At 40.7% G+C, this 18,585-nt stretch overlaps 3 protein-coding genes across 3 annotated transcripts in view; all 3 read right to left on the bottom strand.

The window, feature by feature from the left end:
- Positions 1 to 140: 140 nt before the first annotated feature.
- Positions 141 to 2,883, bottom strand: LOC143182937 (hyaluronidase). Its single transcript, XM_076384269.1, has 5 exons — positions 2,570 to 2,883; positions 2,045 to 2,259; positions 1,373 to 1,799; positions 723 to 927; positions 141 to 625 (listed from the first exon to the last, which is right to left on the bottom strand). Exons 1-5 carry the CDS (start codon positions 2,629 to 2,631, stop codon positions 392 to 394), a joined length of 1,143 nt encoding a protein of 380 aa, XP_076240384.1. The 5' UTR covers positions 2,632 to 2,883; the 3' UTR covers positions 141 to 391.
- Positions 2,884 to 4,979: 2,096 nt separating this feature from the next.
- Nmt (N-myristoyl transferase) lies at positions 4,980 to 8,090 on the bottom strand. The gene is made up of 8 exons (XM_076384270.1): positions 8,002 to 8,090; positions 7,104 to 7,339; positions 6,817 to 7,027; positions 6,632 to 6,748; positions 6,400 to 6,570; positions 6,138 to 6,318; positions 5,797 to 6,060; positions 4,980 to 5,733 (listed from the first exon to the last, which is right to left on the bottom strand). Exons 1-8 carry the CDS (start codon positions 8,076 to 8,078, stop codon positions 5,575 to 5,577), a joined length of 1,416 nt encoding a protein of 471 aa, XP_076240385.1. The 5' UTR covers positions 8,079 to 8,090; the 3' UTR covers positions 4,980 to 5,574.
- A 3,327-nt stretch (positions 8,091 to 11,417) lies between these two features.
- LOC143183815 (uncharacterized) overlaps positions 11,418 to 18,585 on the bottom strand; it is a 51,178-nt gene continuing 44,010 nt past the window's right edge. The window contains exons 2-6 of the mRNA XM_076385552.1: positions 17,229 to 17,402; positions 15,649 to 15,689; positions 13,854 to 13,952; positions 11,906 to 11,980; positions 11,418 to 11,762 (exon numbers count right to left, since the gene is read on the bottom strand). Of these exons, the coding sequence (XP_076241667.1) occupies positions 11,556 to 11,762; positions 11,906 to 11,980; positions 13,854 to 13,952; positions 15,649 to 15,689; positions 17,229 to 17,391 (585 nt within the window). The 5' untranslated portion in view covers positions 17,392 to 17,402 and the 3' untranslated portion in view covers positions 11,418 to 11,555. The remainder of the gene's footprint in view (positions 11,763 to 11,905; positions 11,981 to 13,853; positions 13,953 to 15,648; positions 15,690 to 17,228; positions 17,403 to 18,585) is intronic.

Below are 18,585 nucleotides of genomic sequence, written 5' to 3'. Positions count from 1 at the left end.
AGAGTACCTCGAGAGGTAGGCACGATCGTCTTCCTCTGAGTCTGTTAAAGATCGAAAGACGAGGCGACGAGATCAAGTGTTTCACGGTTCGTTTTGGTTTCCTTCGCTGGGCAGGAGAAGAACGAGAGGATGTATAAGTCCGTAGGAAATTTATTTCGATCGTTGCTCAATACTGTTTCGCGCGACGTTTCGAGGCAACGTCTCGTCTAGTCTTTGGTTCCAGCGATACATAAGTACACCTTGCGCCCAGCATCTTTCTCTATCGAAGGTCAGTCGGTTCCTCTGCGTCACGTATGGTAATCGCACACGTAAGCACCAGAAACTGAGGACCTCTCGAATTTTCCCTTAATATTTGGTCCTCTAGTGAGAACATCACAGCCTTTGCGTTTCTTCAGACTTGATCGACAACGACCTCGACTCCACTGTCTGTAGGGTCGCCCCCGTGTCGGGTCAACCTCAGGGCGTTCTGCCTGACGCGACTGACAACGGGGCCAAGATCGTTGTTCAGGTATTCCCTGAACTGCAGGCACTTCTCTTTAGTGTTGATATCGTTAGAGCTTCCCCAAATGATGAGACCATCGGCACCGAGCTCAGAGATCTTCCGTAAAGTGGCCTCGAGATCAGCCTGTGCAGATAAATCCATTTTAAGGACCAGTCGAGGGATACTATCAGGTGACGTATCTTCTGATCCTCTAAAATGTTTTCAAAATGAAAGGACTCACCTTATTCAAATACGCGTCCCTCTGATCCTGGTACTTGTACCAGTAATAGGGGAGAACCTTTTTCCTGGGTGTCGTTTGCCTCGCTATTCTGAGGGCCTCCTTCACCCTGCCTCCGACCAGACCAACTCGTTCGCTGCTGGTCAGACTCTGCCTCAAATACACCGACGGCAGGAGAACGTCTTCCAGGTCGTACAGCCACGACATTCTGAAAGGGAGGAACAGACGACACTGAACTGCACGCTATCTCCTTATCGGACCCGATTAGATAAGACGGATGTAACTTGAAACGGTTTGAATTTTCAACGAGACGAAGTCCTTGGCATTGACCCATTTAAGCCTAAGCACGGTAATCTTGATGAGTGATCTATAATCTTGTTACCTTAATTCTTTGGTGGACCTTCAAAGGTAATTGGAGCACGCGATCACTTAGCGGAAGGTGTTAACTCGATGACGCGATGACAGCGATACCGAATATAACACAACCGAGTTAAACAGTAGATCGATTAACTAATACCTATGTTAATCAATCAACTACGTTCTAATGCAAGAAGACTTGTCGAAGAAGAAAGCAATAATAACTATGGAATTTTCTTTAAGGAAATCATTCAAACCAAATTCAAATTATTAAAGTTATGAGACTAATTACATACTTATCGTTCTCCAACACCACTGTTTTCTCGCATTGCGAACTGGGTTGGTTCGGTGTCAGATTGTAGCAATAGGGGTAGGCGTAGTAACCCCATGTTGCTGATGGTCTGATCTTCTTAGCGGCTTTCAAGGTTTCCTCCATAAAGAGTCGTCCAAACTTTTCGAATCTTCGTTTTGCTTCTTGTTCGACACTCCGGCTGTCCCAGAACGGATGTTCTCTCCGGACGATATCGATAGATAGCGTCTTGTAAGGCTGGAGGGAAGCCCAGTTCTGTCGAAAAATTGGCCTCCAACTTTCAAAATCGATCACTCCCACGCCATGGAACGATTCGTCTGGGATTTGACTGATCAAGTGCTCTCGAAAAACTTCGAGATGTTTGGTGAGGTTGCCTTCTTGAGGGACACCACCGTTTCTCTGGACCACGTTGCCTGCGTGACATGCAAAGTTATTAGGTCTTCGTTAATACGATCATTATTTAACACTTCATCTATTTAAATAGATTTTTCTGAAAATGTATTTTCAGTTAATCTTCTTGATATTAACGTTGACTGAAGATTTATCAATTAAAGATTATTAATTACAAATATTTTTTAAGAAAATGATATTAGGTTTAGGTGACTTATCGGTAATCGCTATGGTATTCAACATGTTAAAATACAAGATATTGTTTTACCGTCTGCGTCCTTCAGCAACGCCGGAAACATCCCAGGATCGTAGAGAATCGCGACTTGGTCCCCTCGAAATTCGTCTTTCGAATTCTGCAAGATGCTGTACTTCCCAGATACTTCCTCGAACCAAAGTCCATACTTATGGCACATGAAAGTGGGCACGTTCCAATATACATCGAAGTCCCGTCTATCTGCGGTTTCGGGGGTGACTGGTCTGAAGCTGACAAGGAAGACACGAGGTGTTAGTAGACCGGCTGTCGAGCGCGGCCAATGACACGACTCAGATAAGATATTTCAGTCCTGAACTTGAACGCTTTATGGGTATTTCAGGAGGTCCAGGATGCGCTTGCCAACATTCGCGATGTCTCTCTTAGCGAAATAAAAGTAGCTACGTGCTCCTCTGGGTCTTCGTAGACTCTTCAATGTGCGATTCACTAGACTCGCGACTGCTCTAAATTTAAGACAGGGAAGAGACGACGCTACTGTTCGCAAAGCATCTAGACAATTAGCGATGCGATTGTGTTAAATACCCGAAGAAGAATCCGTCGATTGAGAGTATAGGAGCCAGTAGGGACAGCACCAGGAACAACATTGTTCGGCTACGTTGACATGAATCGAATGGCAGAGTTCGCACTGACAACCCTTCCGTGATCCCTACTACGACGTAGCGCGAGTCTGTTATCAACCCCGCCGGTACTTATCGATCTATCCTGATGGTAGGACTAGATGACTTCACGATGACCTCTGACGAGTTCCTCGTGAATAAACGCCGACGACGATGGTACAACAGCAGTGCGACTGAATTCCGCTCGATTTCAGGCCACTATTTATTCCACATCGTGTGTCTCGTGTTCCCCACCTACGTGCTCGTCAGCGCTTCGTGCTGTTATCTGACTCCGGGTATTGTTCGGTGATTTCTCGTTTCCGTTTTTCCTTTTCTTTCTTTCGCCCTCTTTTCTTCTGCCTCGCGCAAAAGGGCATAAGCGCGTTAGGGATCAATCCAGTGGACAATGAAAGGAGGATGTAACACTGTGCGAGATCGATACAGCAGCATCGGTCAAGGATCACTGTAAGAGTTGAAGGCCCTTGTCGAGGATGAGTGACGATGTCACGCGTAGATCGAGGTTTCGTTTGACAATGCCGTTTGTATATCAAAGGCCATAGAGTTTCTCTTTTAAAAATAAAAATGGGTAGCCTCTGTAACGTTTCCAGCTGCTTGGACACCTTACTTATCGTCAGCCCATTGGGTTGACAGAGACTTGCATAATCCTCAGCATTAAGGAATCCCTCGAGGACTTTTATCCACCTAAAAAGCACGAGAGTGATCCTTGGAGACTCTAGTAAAGCCTCGATCCAAAAATTTTGACAACTTTGAAGGAATTTTTGCAAATTCCTACTTTGGTGCAGTTAGAAAAGTGCAATCTAATTAGAGATTTGTATCACCTATAAAGTGTATTTAACTTTCGGTATTACATCGGATTTTGTACATTATTTGGATTCTGTACGATTTTGTACATTAAAAATGCAGCGAGACCCGCAGGCTAATTATGGCATCACATATAAGGATATTGTGAATTTTAAATATCTGCGGGTGATTATCTATCCTTATATGAAATTTCCTGCTGTTTGGCATGTCTCAGTTCTAAGAAAATAATTACATATTGAGGAAAGAACATTAACGTATTTTACGAAGGACGTGTTCCTATTTTGTGAGGTGAGTTCGTTTGTAAAATACTTCAAAGGCTGTATTATAATTAGCTGACTAATTTCAATGGCCATGTTTGAAGGTTGATCAACGCTTATACTGCAAATTTATCGGGCCTGGAGGTAACGAACGTACCCTTTTAATCTTGACGACCGTATTGATTAGACGAAACATTTTTACAAGGGTGTTAAAGTTGTCTTTTGTGAGCTTCTTTCTCACGTCGTAAGGTAATAAAACGATAACGGCCAAGGTAGTAATAAATTCCACTTTCCGCCATTAATCACACACTTGGAGGAAACAGTGATAAATTTTCAGGGGCTTCTATTACCTTTAAATGTCACTCGTGTTACGTATCGAACTGAGAAATATATTTTCTTTGTTCTGTAATTAAATGTGAATCAGCGCGCTATTATATAATATTAGTATAAGAAAACTAGATTATAGTAAAGGCTAAATTAATAAAGCTTCGATTAAAAGGCTGATCGTGTATATTTTCAAACAAATATTAGAATTAAAGTACCTAGAATTGCATGACATTTAATAATAAATTCAACACAGTTCAATCATGTGAATTACATGTCATGTACGAATACCCAAGATTCACGCGCTTATAAATATCAGCCGCGTAATCGGAGCCATCGTTTCGCGTCTTTTTATCTTGAGAAGACCTTGTACGACGCCTATGCGTGTATCATGTGTTAAATATTGATCTATAACCATTGCAACGAACTAGTTTCGATTAAAAACGTCATATACTCACTTCATAAATTAACACGCTAATCGGAATAGTGAAAAAAGATGGCTACGGAAAAATCTTCTCATTTGAAATAAAATATTCAAATAGCAACTTTTAGAAATAGTTTATACTTCAAGGTAGCGAATATTTAAATACCGCAAATTATTCTTGACAATGAAGTTAGGATAATGATGTTTCTCTTAATGATAGTCCTTCGAAACTGGTTTCTTTCAATGTCTTTTTAGTCCCGCCGCTATCTAATCGGCGCCGGAAGCGGGTCCCTTGTTACGCAACGACGTGGCTCGAAGGTACCGGAAAGAGAAGTTGCGCTAAGGCAAACGATTTCAAAGCATCTTCCACCGTGTAACCGTATCTTGTTTGATAAACTTGAACTTTACCCATTACACGAAGTTGGATTCAAAGAGAAAGCGAAATTTATGAACGAAGTTGTAAAGGGTTGGCACTGGGAAGGGAGGTGAACAAATACAGGGAACAACGCTTCAGTTTCGACCTCTCTTTATTTAAACTCTTCGACTCTCACTTCGGCATACTTTTACGACCTATTCAATCGAAATTTGGATGGTGATGGGAATTTGCTTCCCAATTAAATAAAATCCAAGGGAGCATTTATTCGAAACCTGTGGATGCCCTCGCGCGATTGATGTACTCGCGTGGCTTCTGCAAATTACTAATGTGTACGATATTTATCTACATTGCTCGAGTCACGCACATACATATATACACATGCGCTGCACATGCATGTACCGATCTCAACCTTGACCTCATGTCACGATTATGAATTGAAGGCGGAGGCAAGGATGACATCCGCGGAACCGAGAGATCCGATAGGACATTCCGTTTGATTCAATAAGGAACTATTCACTCCTTTCAAACATCGAATGTGCTTTGGACGCTCGTCGGGACGTGTTGAGGTCGTACTTGCTTCCGTATCAGGGTCGCTGGTTTTTTTCCATCATTCGTGTTATTCGTTCCACTTTTATACCGCTCGTTCGTTTGGTAAGCTTGCACGTGCGAAAATTTTATTTTACTTTATCTTTTCCTCTTCCTAGACAACGATTCGTTGAACTAGAATATTACTGGAGCACCAAACCAATTTTTCCTGGTGTCATACTAGGACAACGCCAGTTGTACAAGTAATATTGAAGGTTTCCATCGCCTATACCGAATTTTAAAGGCTCTAGAAACTCCTTGTTGTCCATGAGATCTAACGCGTTAAACACGTCGAAACCAAGCTGGAAAAATGATGTTGATGATGCTTTATGTGCGATTACAAGTGCATAACCTGCTATACTTACATTGCGTGCTGATATCAAGGCATCGGTCATAAGATCGAGCCACGGAGTTGCGGTAGATACATTATAAAAACTGTACGCTGCTCTGAGCATTTTGTGTGTTGCATGGTGCATTATAGAGCTTGGCAATGTATAGTAACTAACCATATCAGTGATTTTACCCTCGTTTTCGACTACAAAACTATTAATTATTCCATTTTGTGGAAGGAACCAGTGTTCGAATTCTTCAATTGAAAAAACTGGAGCTAAATCAAATTTCTCCAAATACTGAAATATAAATGAGTTTAGTAATAAATCGAAACTTATTACTACTTTTTACGGTGTACTCTTTTAATGATTATTACAGTGGTTAATAGTTTGTGTGCCTGTGGTACATCCGCTTGAACAAATTTTCTAAATCCTGGTACTTTCGTGTTCTCTGGCAGTTTAAATAATTTTAGAGTTCTCTGCATAGTCATATTACGAGATAAATGAGAGAATTTTATTTCAATTAGTTTCTTTGGGTTAAGAGAACGATGCCAATACCTATAAAAACAATTTAATGATTACATAACCACTATATCAATATCTAGGAATTCTCTTTGCCAAATAAATGCAAATACATACCTGCAAGTTGCAACTGGTTTTGGCAGTACAACGCCAGCTGTATACACAGCCTGAAATATACCTTGAAGATTTACTCTCCTAGTTATTTCACGTATTAATACAGGTGCAACTCTTTTCGATCTTAATTTCTTATGAACACACAAGAAATTAATCTCGACCATTCTTTGAGTGCTAAAATTTTATTTGTATTAGATGATAAAGGACACATTACTCAAAAATATGTAAAACCTACTGATTATATACGCGCAGAGTAGCTGGAATAGCGGAAATGAAACCGACTAGACGTCTGCTTTTAGTGACTCGTACCCCACAGAGCCATTCTTTACACCAACCAGGGGGTTGTAGAGCCCTAAAAGGATGTTACTGAAAACTTTGTGATCTCAATTAACTTTTATAATTCTCAAGTTAATAATTTACCACTTTAAAAATTTTGGTGGATAATCAAATCTAAACATAGCATCATCATCTTCCACATAATTTTCAGCCAATAAAGTGTACAATTCAGATAAAACTAAGGGATCATCGAGATTCAAAGTATCCCATTGAAAATCAGCTGGCAAAGAGTATGGTTCTGCTCTTATGGACGTTTTATCAGGTTCAATGGGCTCATTTTTCACAATCTTTTCATCTGTGTAATTGACAATATGATTTTATCTTTTTGCTATTACGCTTAATGCTGAAACAGATTATGTTCAATCATTTACCCATTTTTGGTACAGGCTGTGTGCTCCAAAACTGATATGGCTTTTGCATAGCTTCTTCCTGAGTCTTAGCTGGCTTTTGTTGTATATTAAACACTTCCATTGCCATTTGTATATCTTTTATTGAGATATTACATGTGCTATGCGTTTCATGTTCATCCTTATGACCGGTATGATTGTGGTTTTCACCAGTAACATTCGCCACCTCATTTTTCTTCTTGCGATGTCTCTTTTTCGAACTAAATTATTAAATGCTTCATCTTTACCTTCTCATGTAATAAGAACAAAGTACTTATAACATATACCAATACCAAAGCTTATAAGCTTGAAGCAAAAACAAGATAGGAACAAAGGACAGACAAGATATTTATAATTATTATAAAAGTATCATATATTTTACAATTATCTAAAGCAGCAGAAGTCTCAATCATAAATGTATAAATCTGCAAAGAGGAGATGCTATGAACAATCATGAAAGGATAAGGGAAAGATAAAGGACAGGAAATTTATAATTTCACAAGAGCATGTATTTCGGAATGTTTAAAAATAATTCATAGAAACATTAGGCGACAAACAAATAATGTATTTGTAATCATCTCAATATTCAATCAAGTTGCATTAGTAGGTTACTGTAACACATGATCAGATTTTGAAATTAACATGATGTTTGTGATTAAAATTAGACAGGACGAGACGCTTTGTGTTAGTTAGCGCTTATGTAGATACACAGTCGTTGACAATCATACGACGCATGCAGAGAAATGACTGCGAATCGTGTCTAAAGAACTGCCGGTCATCCATTGCTTGCACGCACAGTAAATCAAACGAAAATGTTTTCCAATCGTTATGATCGAGAATAGAACAGAGAATATTCTTCTAAAACATATTATCGTATGCTCACCCTTTGGATTTTCCATCCTTTTCATGAATCTCATCCTTCTTAGCCTCTTGTTCCACGACTTGACTCTTTTCCTCCATTTTAATATGGATTTTGACAGTGCGCCTGCGCAGTATATGGTGGCTCCGTCTGGCAGATTTCCAACGGAAAGTTGAAAAGGGCGGTCACGTGATTCTGGTCATGGACGTTCTTTCGAAAACTCGTCTCCGCGTCGGTAAGTCTTAATGTATCCAATTTTATAGTAATTATTAGTTGATTCTTGCGTTGCCCGCTCGAAATAGATTCTTTGTCGATCTGGGAACGCGAATCAATTGAAGTTTTCAATTACCAACGTGAATAATGCGTAATTTCTTGAAAAGTAGTTTCGGCAATTGAAAGCCGCTGGAAACGTGAAGCGAATGCGCACTTTCTGTGAGCATTCGTTTGAACGTGTCCTAAAACCAAAAAAATAACTGTGACAAATGCTTAAGCAGATTGATAATAATTTCTGTAGAGATTTGAAACAAAATTAGTGTGTTACAGGAGACGCACTTACAACATTTTCACAAAAAAGTGATTCTGAATAAGTGGCGCATAGAGGAGGTGTTTGAAAGAGAAGGAGCAGAAAGATGGCGCCGAGAATTTTGCCGGTAGCTTTATGATTTGCGGAATTCTTGTTGAAATTATCTTCGCCGATTTTAAGCATCGAAATAGGTAGGAGAACACGATATCTGTTACTTTTTTGATGAAATTTCATTTTTTATGTTACTATGTATATTTTTAAACGATTAAGATTTTATAAGATGTTCTTTTTATGTGGAAAATACAAAAATTTGTTATGGGCTAAAATTAACTTTAATGCTATTTATATAAAGAAATTGAACAAGTATTACATATGGTACTTAGAATTTATCATGTATTGTACTGAAAACTAAAGAATTTAAGTAATGGTGATATATCTATAAGATGATAGTAGTTGTGTTAAATATAATTATTGATCTAATATACATAAGACGCGTTAATACGTATACAAATATATGAAGGGTGTTATGAAAGAGTAATTTAATATATTTTTTTTCTAAAAATCAATTTTAATGATAGTTTGAAAATAGCTTTTCACAAAGTAAAAAAGCTTTTTTGTGAGTTGAAAGTATAGTTGACAAAAGCCAAGCTAAGTTTAAAGATAATTTTAGCTCTGTACAAATGAATATAATATTGACAAAATGTATACAAAGTGTGTTATTTAACTTGAACATTTTTAATTGGAAGTTTATACAAAGAGTAAAGAAAGTTTCCAAGGGTTTTGTTTAGGACATTTCAAGGTTGACAATAATTTTTTGTCATATTTACTTTATGGAACTATACAACTGTTTAACATTTCATCTTACCATTAACAGAAAGAGAGATGTGTTAGCCCTAGCTGGTATGGTGTCATTGTTATGAATCCATTCGTGTAATACCAAATTTATTATTGATAACTTATATGGATGTGGAGCAGTCAAAATAATAATATAAAAAATAACTATTCCATGCCATTAACATGGTACATTTTTAATATTAACGCACGCCAACTAGGGTTCAAAGTGCATAAAAGCTGAATAACATTTGACATATACAATGCGTAAGAAAATTCATGAGGGTGGCAGTTTGACAAGTATAGTTTTCTTTATTTCATTACCAACAGTATTCTTACATCTTCATGCCGAAACAATGTATAATTTCTATATCATAATATAATATATATATTCATTCATTTATTCATTCATTTGTTTATGTGTATAATTGTTAGTGATCGTAATAGCAATAAGTAGTCTGTAGTAGGCGAGTCTTGTTAGGTATGTAAACAGCATTTAGGTACGCGCAGTTTATCGATAACTCAAACACTCGCTCGTGTAATTCGTGATTTGCATATCTATTTGCCGAACTCGGCACACGAGCGAGCACGCGACCATTTCGCTGATGCGCACCGACTTTTTCCCCGTAAGAAACTCGTCTGCCCGACGAAAACTGAACGTCCTCGCTGCTTTTGCTTGATGATCGAACGATAGGATTCGAGTGGAAAATTGATCACGAAGGAAGCAACGCAACGTTTCCCGTTTTACTCGGTTTTTCACCTTCGGAAGGCTCGAAGAGCTGAGCGTCTCGGGAAAGGTGTGGAGAAAGCTCTCATGAAAAATAATCAGAACTCGCTCTAGTAAATGATATCAATAATACTGTAGAAATAATTGTAGTGGCTCGATAGGGAAATAACGCGATGTCGTCGGTTTTTTTTTTTAATTTCTCTCTCCTCGCAAAAGGGTCCTCCAAATATCAAAGCGTTCACACACTTTCAGCTCTCATCAAAGGGACGAATAGTATCATCAAATCGTACGAACACTTAGAGACTCGAGTCGATGATCGATGGCGAAGCATCGTGTAAAGGGAATGGAAGGGACGGGTAGGGTCTCGTTACGTTAATTGTGGGATGAAATAGTCGCGAATGCTTCGCGGGGAATTCACGGGTTTGCTTAACAAGTGCCTCGAGGATAACGATCGATCGTTGCTCCGGCAGATACTGAAATTCCGAACGAATCAGCAGGGAACATCGACCGTTTCATTTCTCGTGCGTCTCTTACCGTCGCAGTTGAAATGAAATTCTGCTCGAATCAGGGCTCCTGAACTGAGGAAACGGCGTGGACTTTCCTCCCACCCTCGCACACTCTCTCCCTCCCTCCCACGTTTTTCCTCGTATCGTTGCGTCTGTTTGTTCATCGCAAGATTGGAAAACCCCAACGCTAGGGTACGCGTTCGATCGAAAAGAAACGCCTCTATAAAATTAGTCGTGCGGAAGGTATTCGCTTTTTCCCCTTTGGCACCAAGACTCCGCGGAGCCTGCGACGATGGGACCTCCATCGCTCGTTCGATTCGTCTTAAACTCGAGCTTACGCCATTGATCTGTTCGTTTTAACAAGGCATAGCAACTACGCTACTACGAAAAGAGAACAATTCCTTTTTCCATCACTGAGAGACTTCGTACGGTCCTCGGATAACTACTAGCGTGCATCTCGTGCAGCGCAGGATTCTCACTCCTCCATCGAAAAGACTCGCGAGATTTCGTGGGCTGTTCTTTCATCGAGCGTCCCGTACCCGTTAACGAAGGGAAAGACGAGAAGCCCCCTAACTCGGCTACCTTACGCCGCTGACGTACATCATCTCTTCGTAATAATACGCTCGACGAATCGCAATCTATCTTGCTCGTTGACGAGGAGAGACAGCGTAGATAGGGCTCGCGAGGTTCCGAAAGATTGAAAGCTCCAGATCGCGCGGCAGATATGTTCGACTGACGAGGGTGCTTCGAAGGGTCGTTAGATCGGTGAGACGCGAAAGTGGAAAGGTGGTGCGGAACGATTAGAGTAGACGAGAGTATGAATAAGACGAAGGTTGATCAGTCGTTCGAAGGAAGGAAAGTTTCTCGAAGCGATCGAGTTCCAGGAGCTCCCTGGAGGGCGGTGCTGACGGTCTACGAAAGATGTCGAAATCCTGCGTTGGCTGGTGCACGGCTGACGTCTTCTAACTAGTTCCTCCTTGTCGCTGATTCCTCAGCAATGATATGCATAGAAGAGTGAGGACGCGAGGAGCCAAAGGGCGGCGGTCCCGTAGGGTCGGCTGCCTTCGACCCCGTTTCTGCCCGGTCGTTTGCGCTTCGACTTCGACTTGGCGCGCCGTTTGCGCGAGAAAATGGCGTTGGTGGCGTTGGTCGGCGACTCGATGTTACAGTAGCTCAGGTCGCAGCAGCTGATGCAGATCTGGAACGAAATAACCGAATTTATTTTGCACCCAGTCGCGGCGGCTTTTTTCCTCCCTTCGGTACAGGCCAGAGCTGCTTCGCAGAGGGATGAAGGGAGGAAGCAAGCCAGCCAGGTACTCGGAAAAATTCGCTATTTCGCACCTGCTGCGTGTCCACTGGGATGCAGCCGACAGAGGAAGGGCCGCATTCCGCGCTGCTCGCGCAGCTCTTGCTCACCTGAAACGGAAACGCGATTCTCATGGACTATTTTACGCTGCTTTCGTTTTGGAGGGGATACTTTGGTCGCTTTGCGCGCGCGGATGACCCTCCAATCGTACTCAATCTTCGGATGTTTTTTTAGGCTATACTCTGATCGGGGCTATCGATTCTCGTTAGAAGCTGCCGCGGCCCTCTGTTTAATGCATGGATTTTCGATTTCGCGTGTATGCCGTGCTCGTTGTTATGACTGTTGTAGATTTCCTGGCATGCTTAGGGGAGATTGTACGATTTAGTCTCCACCTAAATCGGGTCGAAAGTGCGCTCTGATACTGGGATTACTTTTCTTCTTTTTTCCGCAGACAATAGAGAGTCCACTTTAATTTCATTTCACGTCGAATTTATAAGCAAAAGATTTTTTAAAGACAGGATTTGTGTAGGAAAATTGAGTAGAAACTAAATATAGTTTTTATATTAGATTATATTATACTATAAATAATATAAATAATGGTCTTCTGATTTTAATTTAAAAAAACAATGAACTTGTTCCTCCTCAACTGTCTTGAAGCCTTTACAAAGTCATTGAAACATAAAACCTGGTGTAATTAAAAAACAAAGTCAATTAAGACTAATATCTACATACTTAGATGAATTCCTTCCACGATTTTTATTTTTGCAAAATTCAGTACTAGAATACCCACTGAAAGAGTTTATCTTTCTCTAAAAAAAGGAGAAAAAATACCAATATGGGAACCTCTAAATGATGAACCTTTATCTGCAACTTATCTCGGAGGAATTTGCCATAAAGCATCTCTCATCTGTTAATCTTCCCTCAGCGCATGATACGGTATGCGAGTATTAATTAACCGATCAACGAGTGAAGTGTTTCGCGATTGAATAACCCACGGAGCAGGGTACGGGTGGACGGGGATCAAGGGGATCTAATTGATCCTGATGTTCATAATTGAAAGAGTTCTGGAAAGTGCTTAGTTAAGAGGCGCTCTTAAAGGAGGAGGGTCGAATGCAACGTCACTGCTTCCGTCGTGAATACAGTATCGCAACTTTGTTCATTAACAAACAGGGAAATCGATGAATGCGTTTAATGTGCCGAGCTATTAGCGGGACGCGATAAAATCCACGATTGATTTTCATCGGCGTTGCATGCGTCACGCGTGCGACGGCTGAGCAATGAACGTCGATAAGCGTTGATTTTATCGTTCGACAGAAATTAAACCGAACCGCGAAACAAGGCGAGCTCGAAGAAACGAGTCTTGACACATAAACTGTGTTTTTGTCCCATTTTTCTTATTTTCATGAGCCTGTGCTCGTTCAGTTGTTTTTGAAGTTTGTAAGAAATAGGAAGACATTTTTTAATTGCGAATAGAAATCATTAAGTTGATAAAAGTGGGCTATCAATGTTTCTATTCAAAGTTATAGAGTTATTCAAAGTTAAGCAGAATTTACTTTTAATTAGACATATAATAGCTTGTCTAATATAACTTATCTTCACTCACAGTTAAATCGACAAAAGACATTTTCATTTTTATATTAATAAATATTCGAAATAGTTTTAACTTCGATATAACATTTGAGGATAAAATTAAACAACTAAATATGAAAACCATGTCATATTTAATATTTCAAGAACTAACTGAACGAGCACATTTAAACCCACAATACAACCCGGAAAATTACATCGTTAATTAATCGCTCGCCGTTCACGTAATCCGGCTTCCATCGAAATTACGCAACGAACGTAATGGCCTCTCAGTTCGGGTACTGGGAACGCGATTCTAAGCTGTTTCTTGGCAACGAGCAAGCTTATCGTGCCGTTCCACTTGTCTCTGATCGCGTCGCGCCAAGTCGAGTATTAGAGAAAAAGAAATTTGCTTGCCAAGACGCTGTTTCCTTTGCTGTCCAAAATGTGCAGCGATCTGCAGAAGTCTCGGTCGCCCGCCGGACACGGGGTGTCGATTGCCCATTCGTTGCACATCTGCGAGCAGAAAAAAGGAAAGGAAGAAGTGGAGGCGAAAGCTTAGTTAGCGGAAAATTCGAGTGGACCGATAGACATGACGGCGTTCATTTATAATTCGCGCGATCGCCTCGGCGAGCCGATCCCGTAGGATTTTGTCGGATGAAAAAGTTTGGCAAACGAAACACGGTTCGTTAAATGGAGACCCCAGGAACTTCGAACTACGCGTGGCGACTTGATCAAGGGATCGAACCGTCGTACTTCCGAAAATCCTACGGGCCGAGACGTAACTGGAAACTCGTTCTTTCCGGTCGGACGCTCGCGACGACGGTATCGTCGCTGTGAACTTTCCCATGCTGAATCGAACTTACCGAGGAAGCACGGGACAAAGAAAAAGATAAAAGGTTTGGGGTCGTAGCGATCGAGCGGATTAACTCTCTGCGAAGGATACTCCCTAGGATGCAATAGTCATCGATTCGTTCGGAATCGACAGTCTTTCGAACGTACTTCCGTCTACTGTGCTTCTACTTACAAGGTCACGGATGAATAGTTGATGAAGTTGGACTTGAAATGCAGGAATCGATGAATAGGGACTTCTTCATTTATAATAACACGTAGGAAAAATTGTATTTGAAATTCGTAGGTCAAGAATTATTAAAGACTCTTACTTGACTTTTCTGTGATGTGTTAATTAACAAGGAAAGTATTTTAGCTAGAAAATTCTGATTTTAATTACCTTTTGTGCTAATATACAGTAGAATAGGTATAAAATAATTTTTTCTATACTTTGGTTAACAATAATAATCTTATTGTTAAAAAATTATTTTTAAGAGAGCAGAAGGTTTAATTTGTTGCAAGCTTTTTCTGACAATGTAAAGAATCATATAAAATTCAGTAGACTACAATTGAGGTCTTGTTTTATTCTGTAACATAAATTTCTGCTAAAAAAAGCATTTTTTTGTATATGTTATTATTAGAGTCAAAATTTTTAGTAAAAAAATATCATTGAAAGAGAAATAAAAGAATAAGTAATTAATTATGAAATATTAACATAACGTACAATTTTTTTAATTGTCTATGAAATATTCGGCGAATTTTCTATGAAAAAGTATCAGTACTATCTGAATTTTGATCGTTCATTCATTCATATTCCTTTTCGCAATATTCATCTCCGATATCTACATTTCAAAATTCCAACAGTAAATGCTAATGCGTATAACGAAAATTCAATATTAATATCTGCGTTACATGGTAAATTAAAATTTACAAATTCACTGTTAATTTTTCCAAGCGTAGAACGGTCAAATCCAATACAGAGGCAGACGTTTCTATCCAACAATCGAGCCAGTTAAAAGGTTGAGCTGAACCGTTTCCAAGACCCGTCACAATTTTTCCTTGTTAGACGCGATTAGAAGCGATCCAAGCAGACGGAAGTGATCGTCGCCGCCTAGTTGGCCGGTGTTTCGTGTTTCCGCAACTAGAAGTAGGAATCGGCAACCGAGCCGATATTGGTAGTTCCTTCGTGACGACTGAACCGTAGAAAAAGCGTCGAAGAGAATGCTTCGAGGGTCGAGGGAATCGCGGAAGCGAGGTTTGAAAATAAGCGAAGATCGATGGAGAAACGATCCTCGGGGCTAAACGAAATTGCGGCTGCTGGACCGGGCACGATACCGGTATTACAGACTCTTAAGGGAGCGTTTAATGGACTCGTCGATACCTGGTTATCGCTGACGTTGACGCAAGTGTAGCACGTTAGACCTGCAACACAACAGAGGAGCGTTGGAGTGAGTAATAGCGTTGCAGGGACGCTTGGGCGCGAGACAAAGGGCGAAGGAGACGTAACAATTAAACGCGCTTAGCTGTTCGTTCCTTCGTTCAATATAATTCCCGCCCGCGGTACACTTAACGCCCGAGCAAAATGGATTGTCCCGTCGAATGGCACTCGCTGCGTTGACGGATCGCTCGACAAAGCGTTCCTCTTCGGAATGCACCGTTAACAACAGCTACGATCAAGCGAATTGTTTCCTTTGCCGCGACCGTCGTTGTAATTAATACTTTCGATGTTTGAGTTGTCGGTGACCCCGCTCGTCGTCGTTTCTAGAGGAGCTTCGTTGCTCTTCTTTTGGGTAAACGTTTCCTCTTTCCTAGACAGTCACGAAATGGGAGCGTTCTTGGAGTCTATTAGAGTCGGTGCAGATGAAATGTCGTTTTTCTTACCAGTCGTGTTTCAAAGGCATGCCGTGTTTTTACAATTTCGTGATTTTCTACGAAACAGCTTCTGATGCGATTTTTCACGTTTCTGTCTATTACGTAACGGATTCCTTGCTTCTATTTAATGGAAATTGGAAATTCTGAGAGCGGAGGTCTTCGAGGTTCTTTTAGAGTTGGGATTCTTTTAAGAGTTGATTCAGAAGTCGTTTAAAGTACTCTTTCATTTGTAACCCTTTGCAGTCTAGTTCTTTAAAACAACCGTTTAGCAATTCTTCGTTTATTTTCTCCATTTTGTCTGAAAAGTGAAAGAGCTAATCTTTCAGCAAATATTCTTAAACGCGTTTAAGTGAAATATTATTCACTTCATAAATCATTAGATTGACTTATTTTATATATACTACTCGAATGCAAAAGGATTCATATCTCTCTAAATGTTTACTTTTTTCGCACAGTTCATGTTTCAGAGAAACGAAATATCATATGCACTCATATAACGCGCTCGATAAATATTTTATATGTGACTAAGATAACTCGAACGTGCTTCCCTGCGTATGGCGTTGCAAACGTAGAGTTCCAATCCGATCCAAATAACAAGAAAACAAACCCAGAGATTCAACTAATATCACTAAAACTTTATCCGAATTTACGAGCTTTATTACCCAGTTAAGTGCAACTGAAACACCTTTTACTGCGTTCACGTTGCCAGCCACGATGAAAGGTCAGCGGCCGGTTCAAACAGGACTTTAACTACTTATCGGTCCGACACTTTAAGAAGCTTGGCAGCGGCACGGCGATATTTCAGAACAATATGTTACAGGCCAGGTGTATATAGATCAGTGAACGATTTCTGGATGGAGTTGGGAGGGGGGGAGCAAAGTGAAGTGGGCAGTGAGATCTGTAAACGAGCAGACTGGGTTGAAGGAAGGGAGGATTAGTGGAGCTCAATTGCAAGAACCGAAGGGGGATGAGGGTAGTGGTGGATAAGCTCGAGTTACCCCCGAAGTAAATCATAGATCTGTTTGCCTCCTTTCCGCCCTTTCTCAGCCTCTCTCTTCTTCCCCTTTCACCCCTGACACCGATACTCACGGTAGATGTCCTCCTCGTCTGCCGTGACTCCCTTGAGGCCGTCCTTTTGCTTCACGTCCTCCTTCCCGTTCCCGTTCCCGTTCCCGTTTCCGTTCCCAGAGAGAACGTTTCTGCCGCAAGTTTCCGCAGCCAGGAGCAGCCCGACCATCACCCACGTGATCATTCCTCACATCTCTGGAATGACAGAAATTGGGACTGCGTGTTACGTAATTGACCGCGACAGTCTCTTTCGTGGTCAGCCGAGAATCGATGAATCGAATCAAGCGTGGATAATCGCGAACACGTGCAGAGATACGCGTACGCACGATCGCTGGGGCGATTCGAGTCGTCGATTTTCAGCGGGATCGTAATTCGTCGATATCACGCGAGGGAGGAAAAATGGACGTCGTGCGTCAGAGGATTATCGCGCAACGGCTCGGTAAATTATTCTTATCACGGCACAATGCATGACTTATCGGTGACTCGATCGGTCTCGACGATACTGCCGAGCCGGTGCCGATTTATAAAACGCACTGATAAAGGAACTGGCGATCGAGGGGATCGATCGATGGATGGACAGGGGATAAAAATACTTCTTCTGTATTCTGATTGACATACGCATTAGTCTTGATGTGTAACTCTTTGCAGCGCATCCTACTTTTTGCTTTGGAGCACTATATGTCATTGTCAATTTAAATTTTCAAATATGTCGATAGGTAGTCAGTTATTCAAAAATTCAAAAATTTTTAAATTCAAAAATTCAAATATTCAAATATTCAAATATTCAAATATTCAAATATTCAAATATTCAAATATTCAAATATTCAAATATTCAAATATTCAAATATTCAAATATTCAAATATTCAAATATTCAAATATCAAACATTCAAATATTAAAAAATTCAAATATTCAAATTTTCGTAATTTTGTATGTTTGAAGCCTGTAACATATTCTAATCTTTAAATTCCAGTACAAACCTAAAAACGTAACCACTGGGCACCATTGTAGATACTTGCATGCAAAATTAGCATAGATAGAACAGAGTTGGCGAACTCCTTCTTGGAGCTCTAATTTCTGCCAGTTTGATCAGAGGATTTATCGCCTTACTTGAATGAAACTGGCTTAGGGAGACTGAGGTAGAGGACAAGGGGAAACGTCTTTGGTAGGGAAACCTCGCGCAGTAGACAGATCCCACACAATTCAAATCCGGATCAGGAATTACGGCGGGGCCGAGCAGAGGGTGCGTCTAGTTAAAATCCTCATAGAACACGAGGGCCACGGCTCTATTCCAACTGCTACAGATGTTCTCTGCGCTGATTATCCGTATCGTACTCCGTTGACGGTCGATCCCCTTTAATGTTCCATCAGCGGCGTCT

The sequence above is a fragment of the Calliopsis andreniformis genome, chromosome 9, assembly GCF_051401765.1.
Source record: "Calliopsis andreniformis isolate RMS-2024a chromosome 9, iyCalAndr_principal, whole genome shotgun sequence".
Lineage (NCBI taxonomy): Eukaryota > Metazoa > Arthropoda > Insecta > Hymenoptera > Andrenidae > Calliopsis > Calliopsis andreniformis.
The sequence above is the reverse complement of the archived record's forward strand: the minus strand, read 5'-3'. Positions and strand labels throughout refer to the sequence as shown.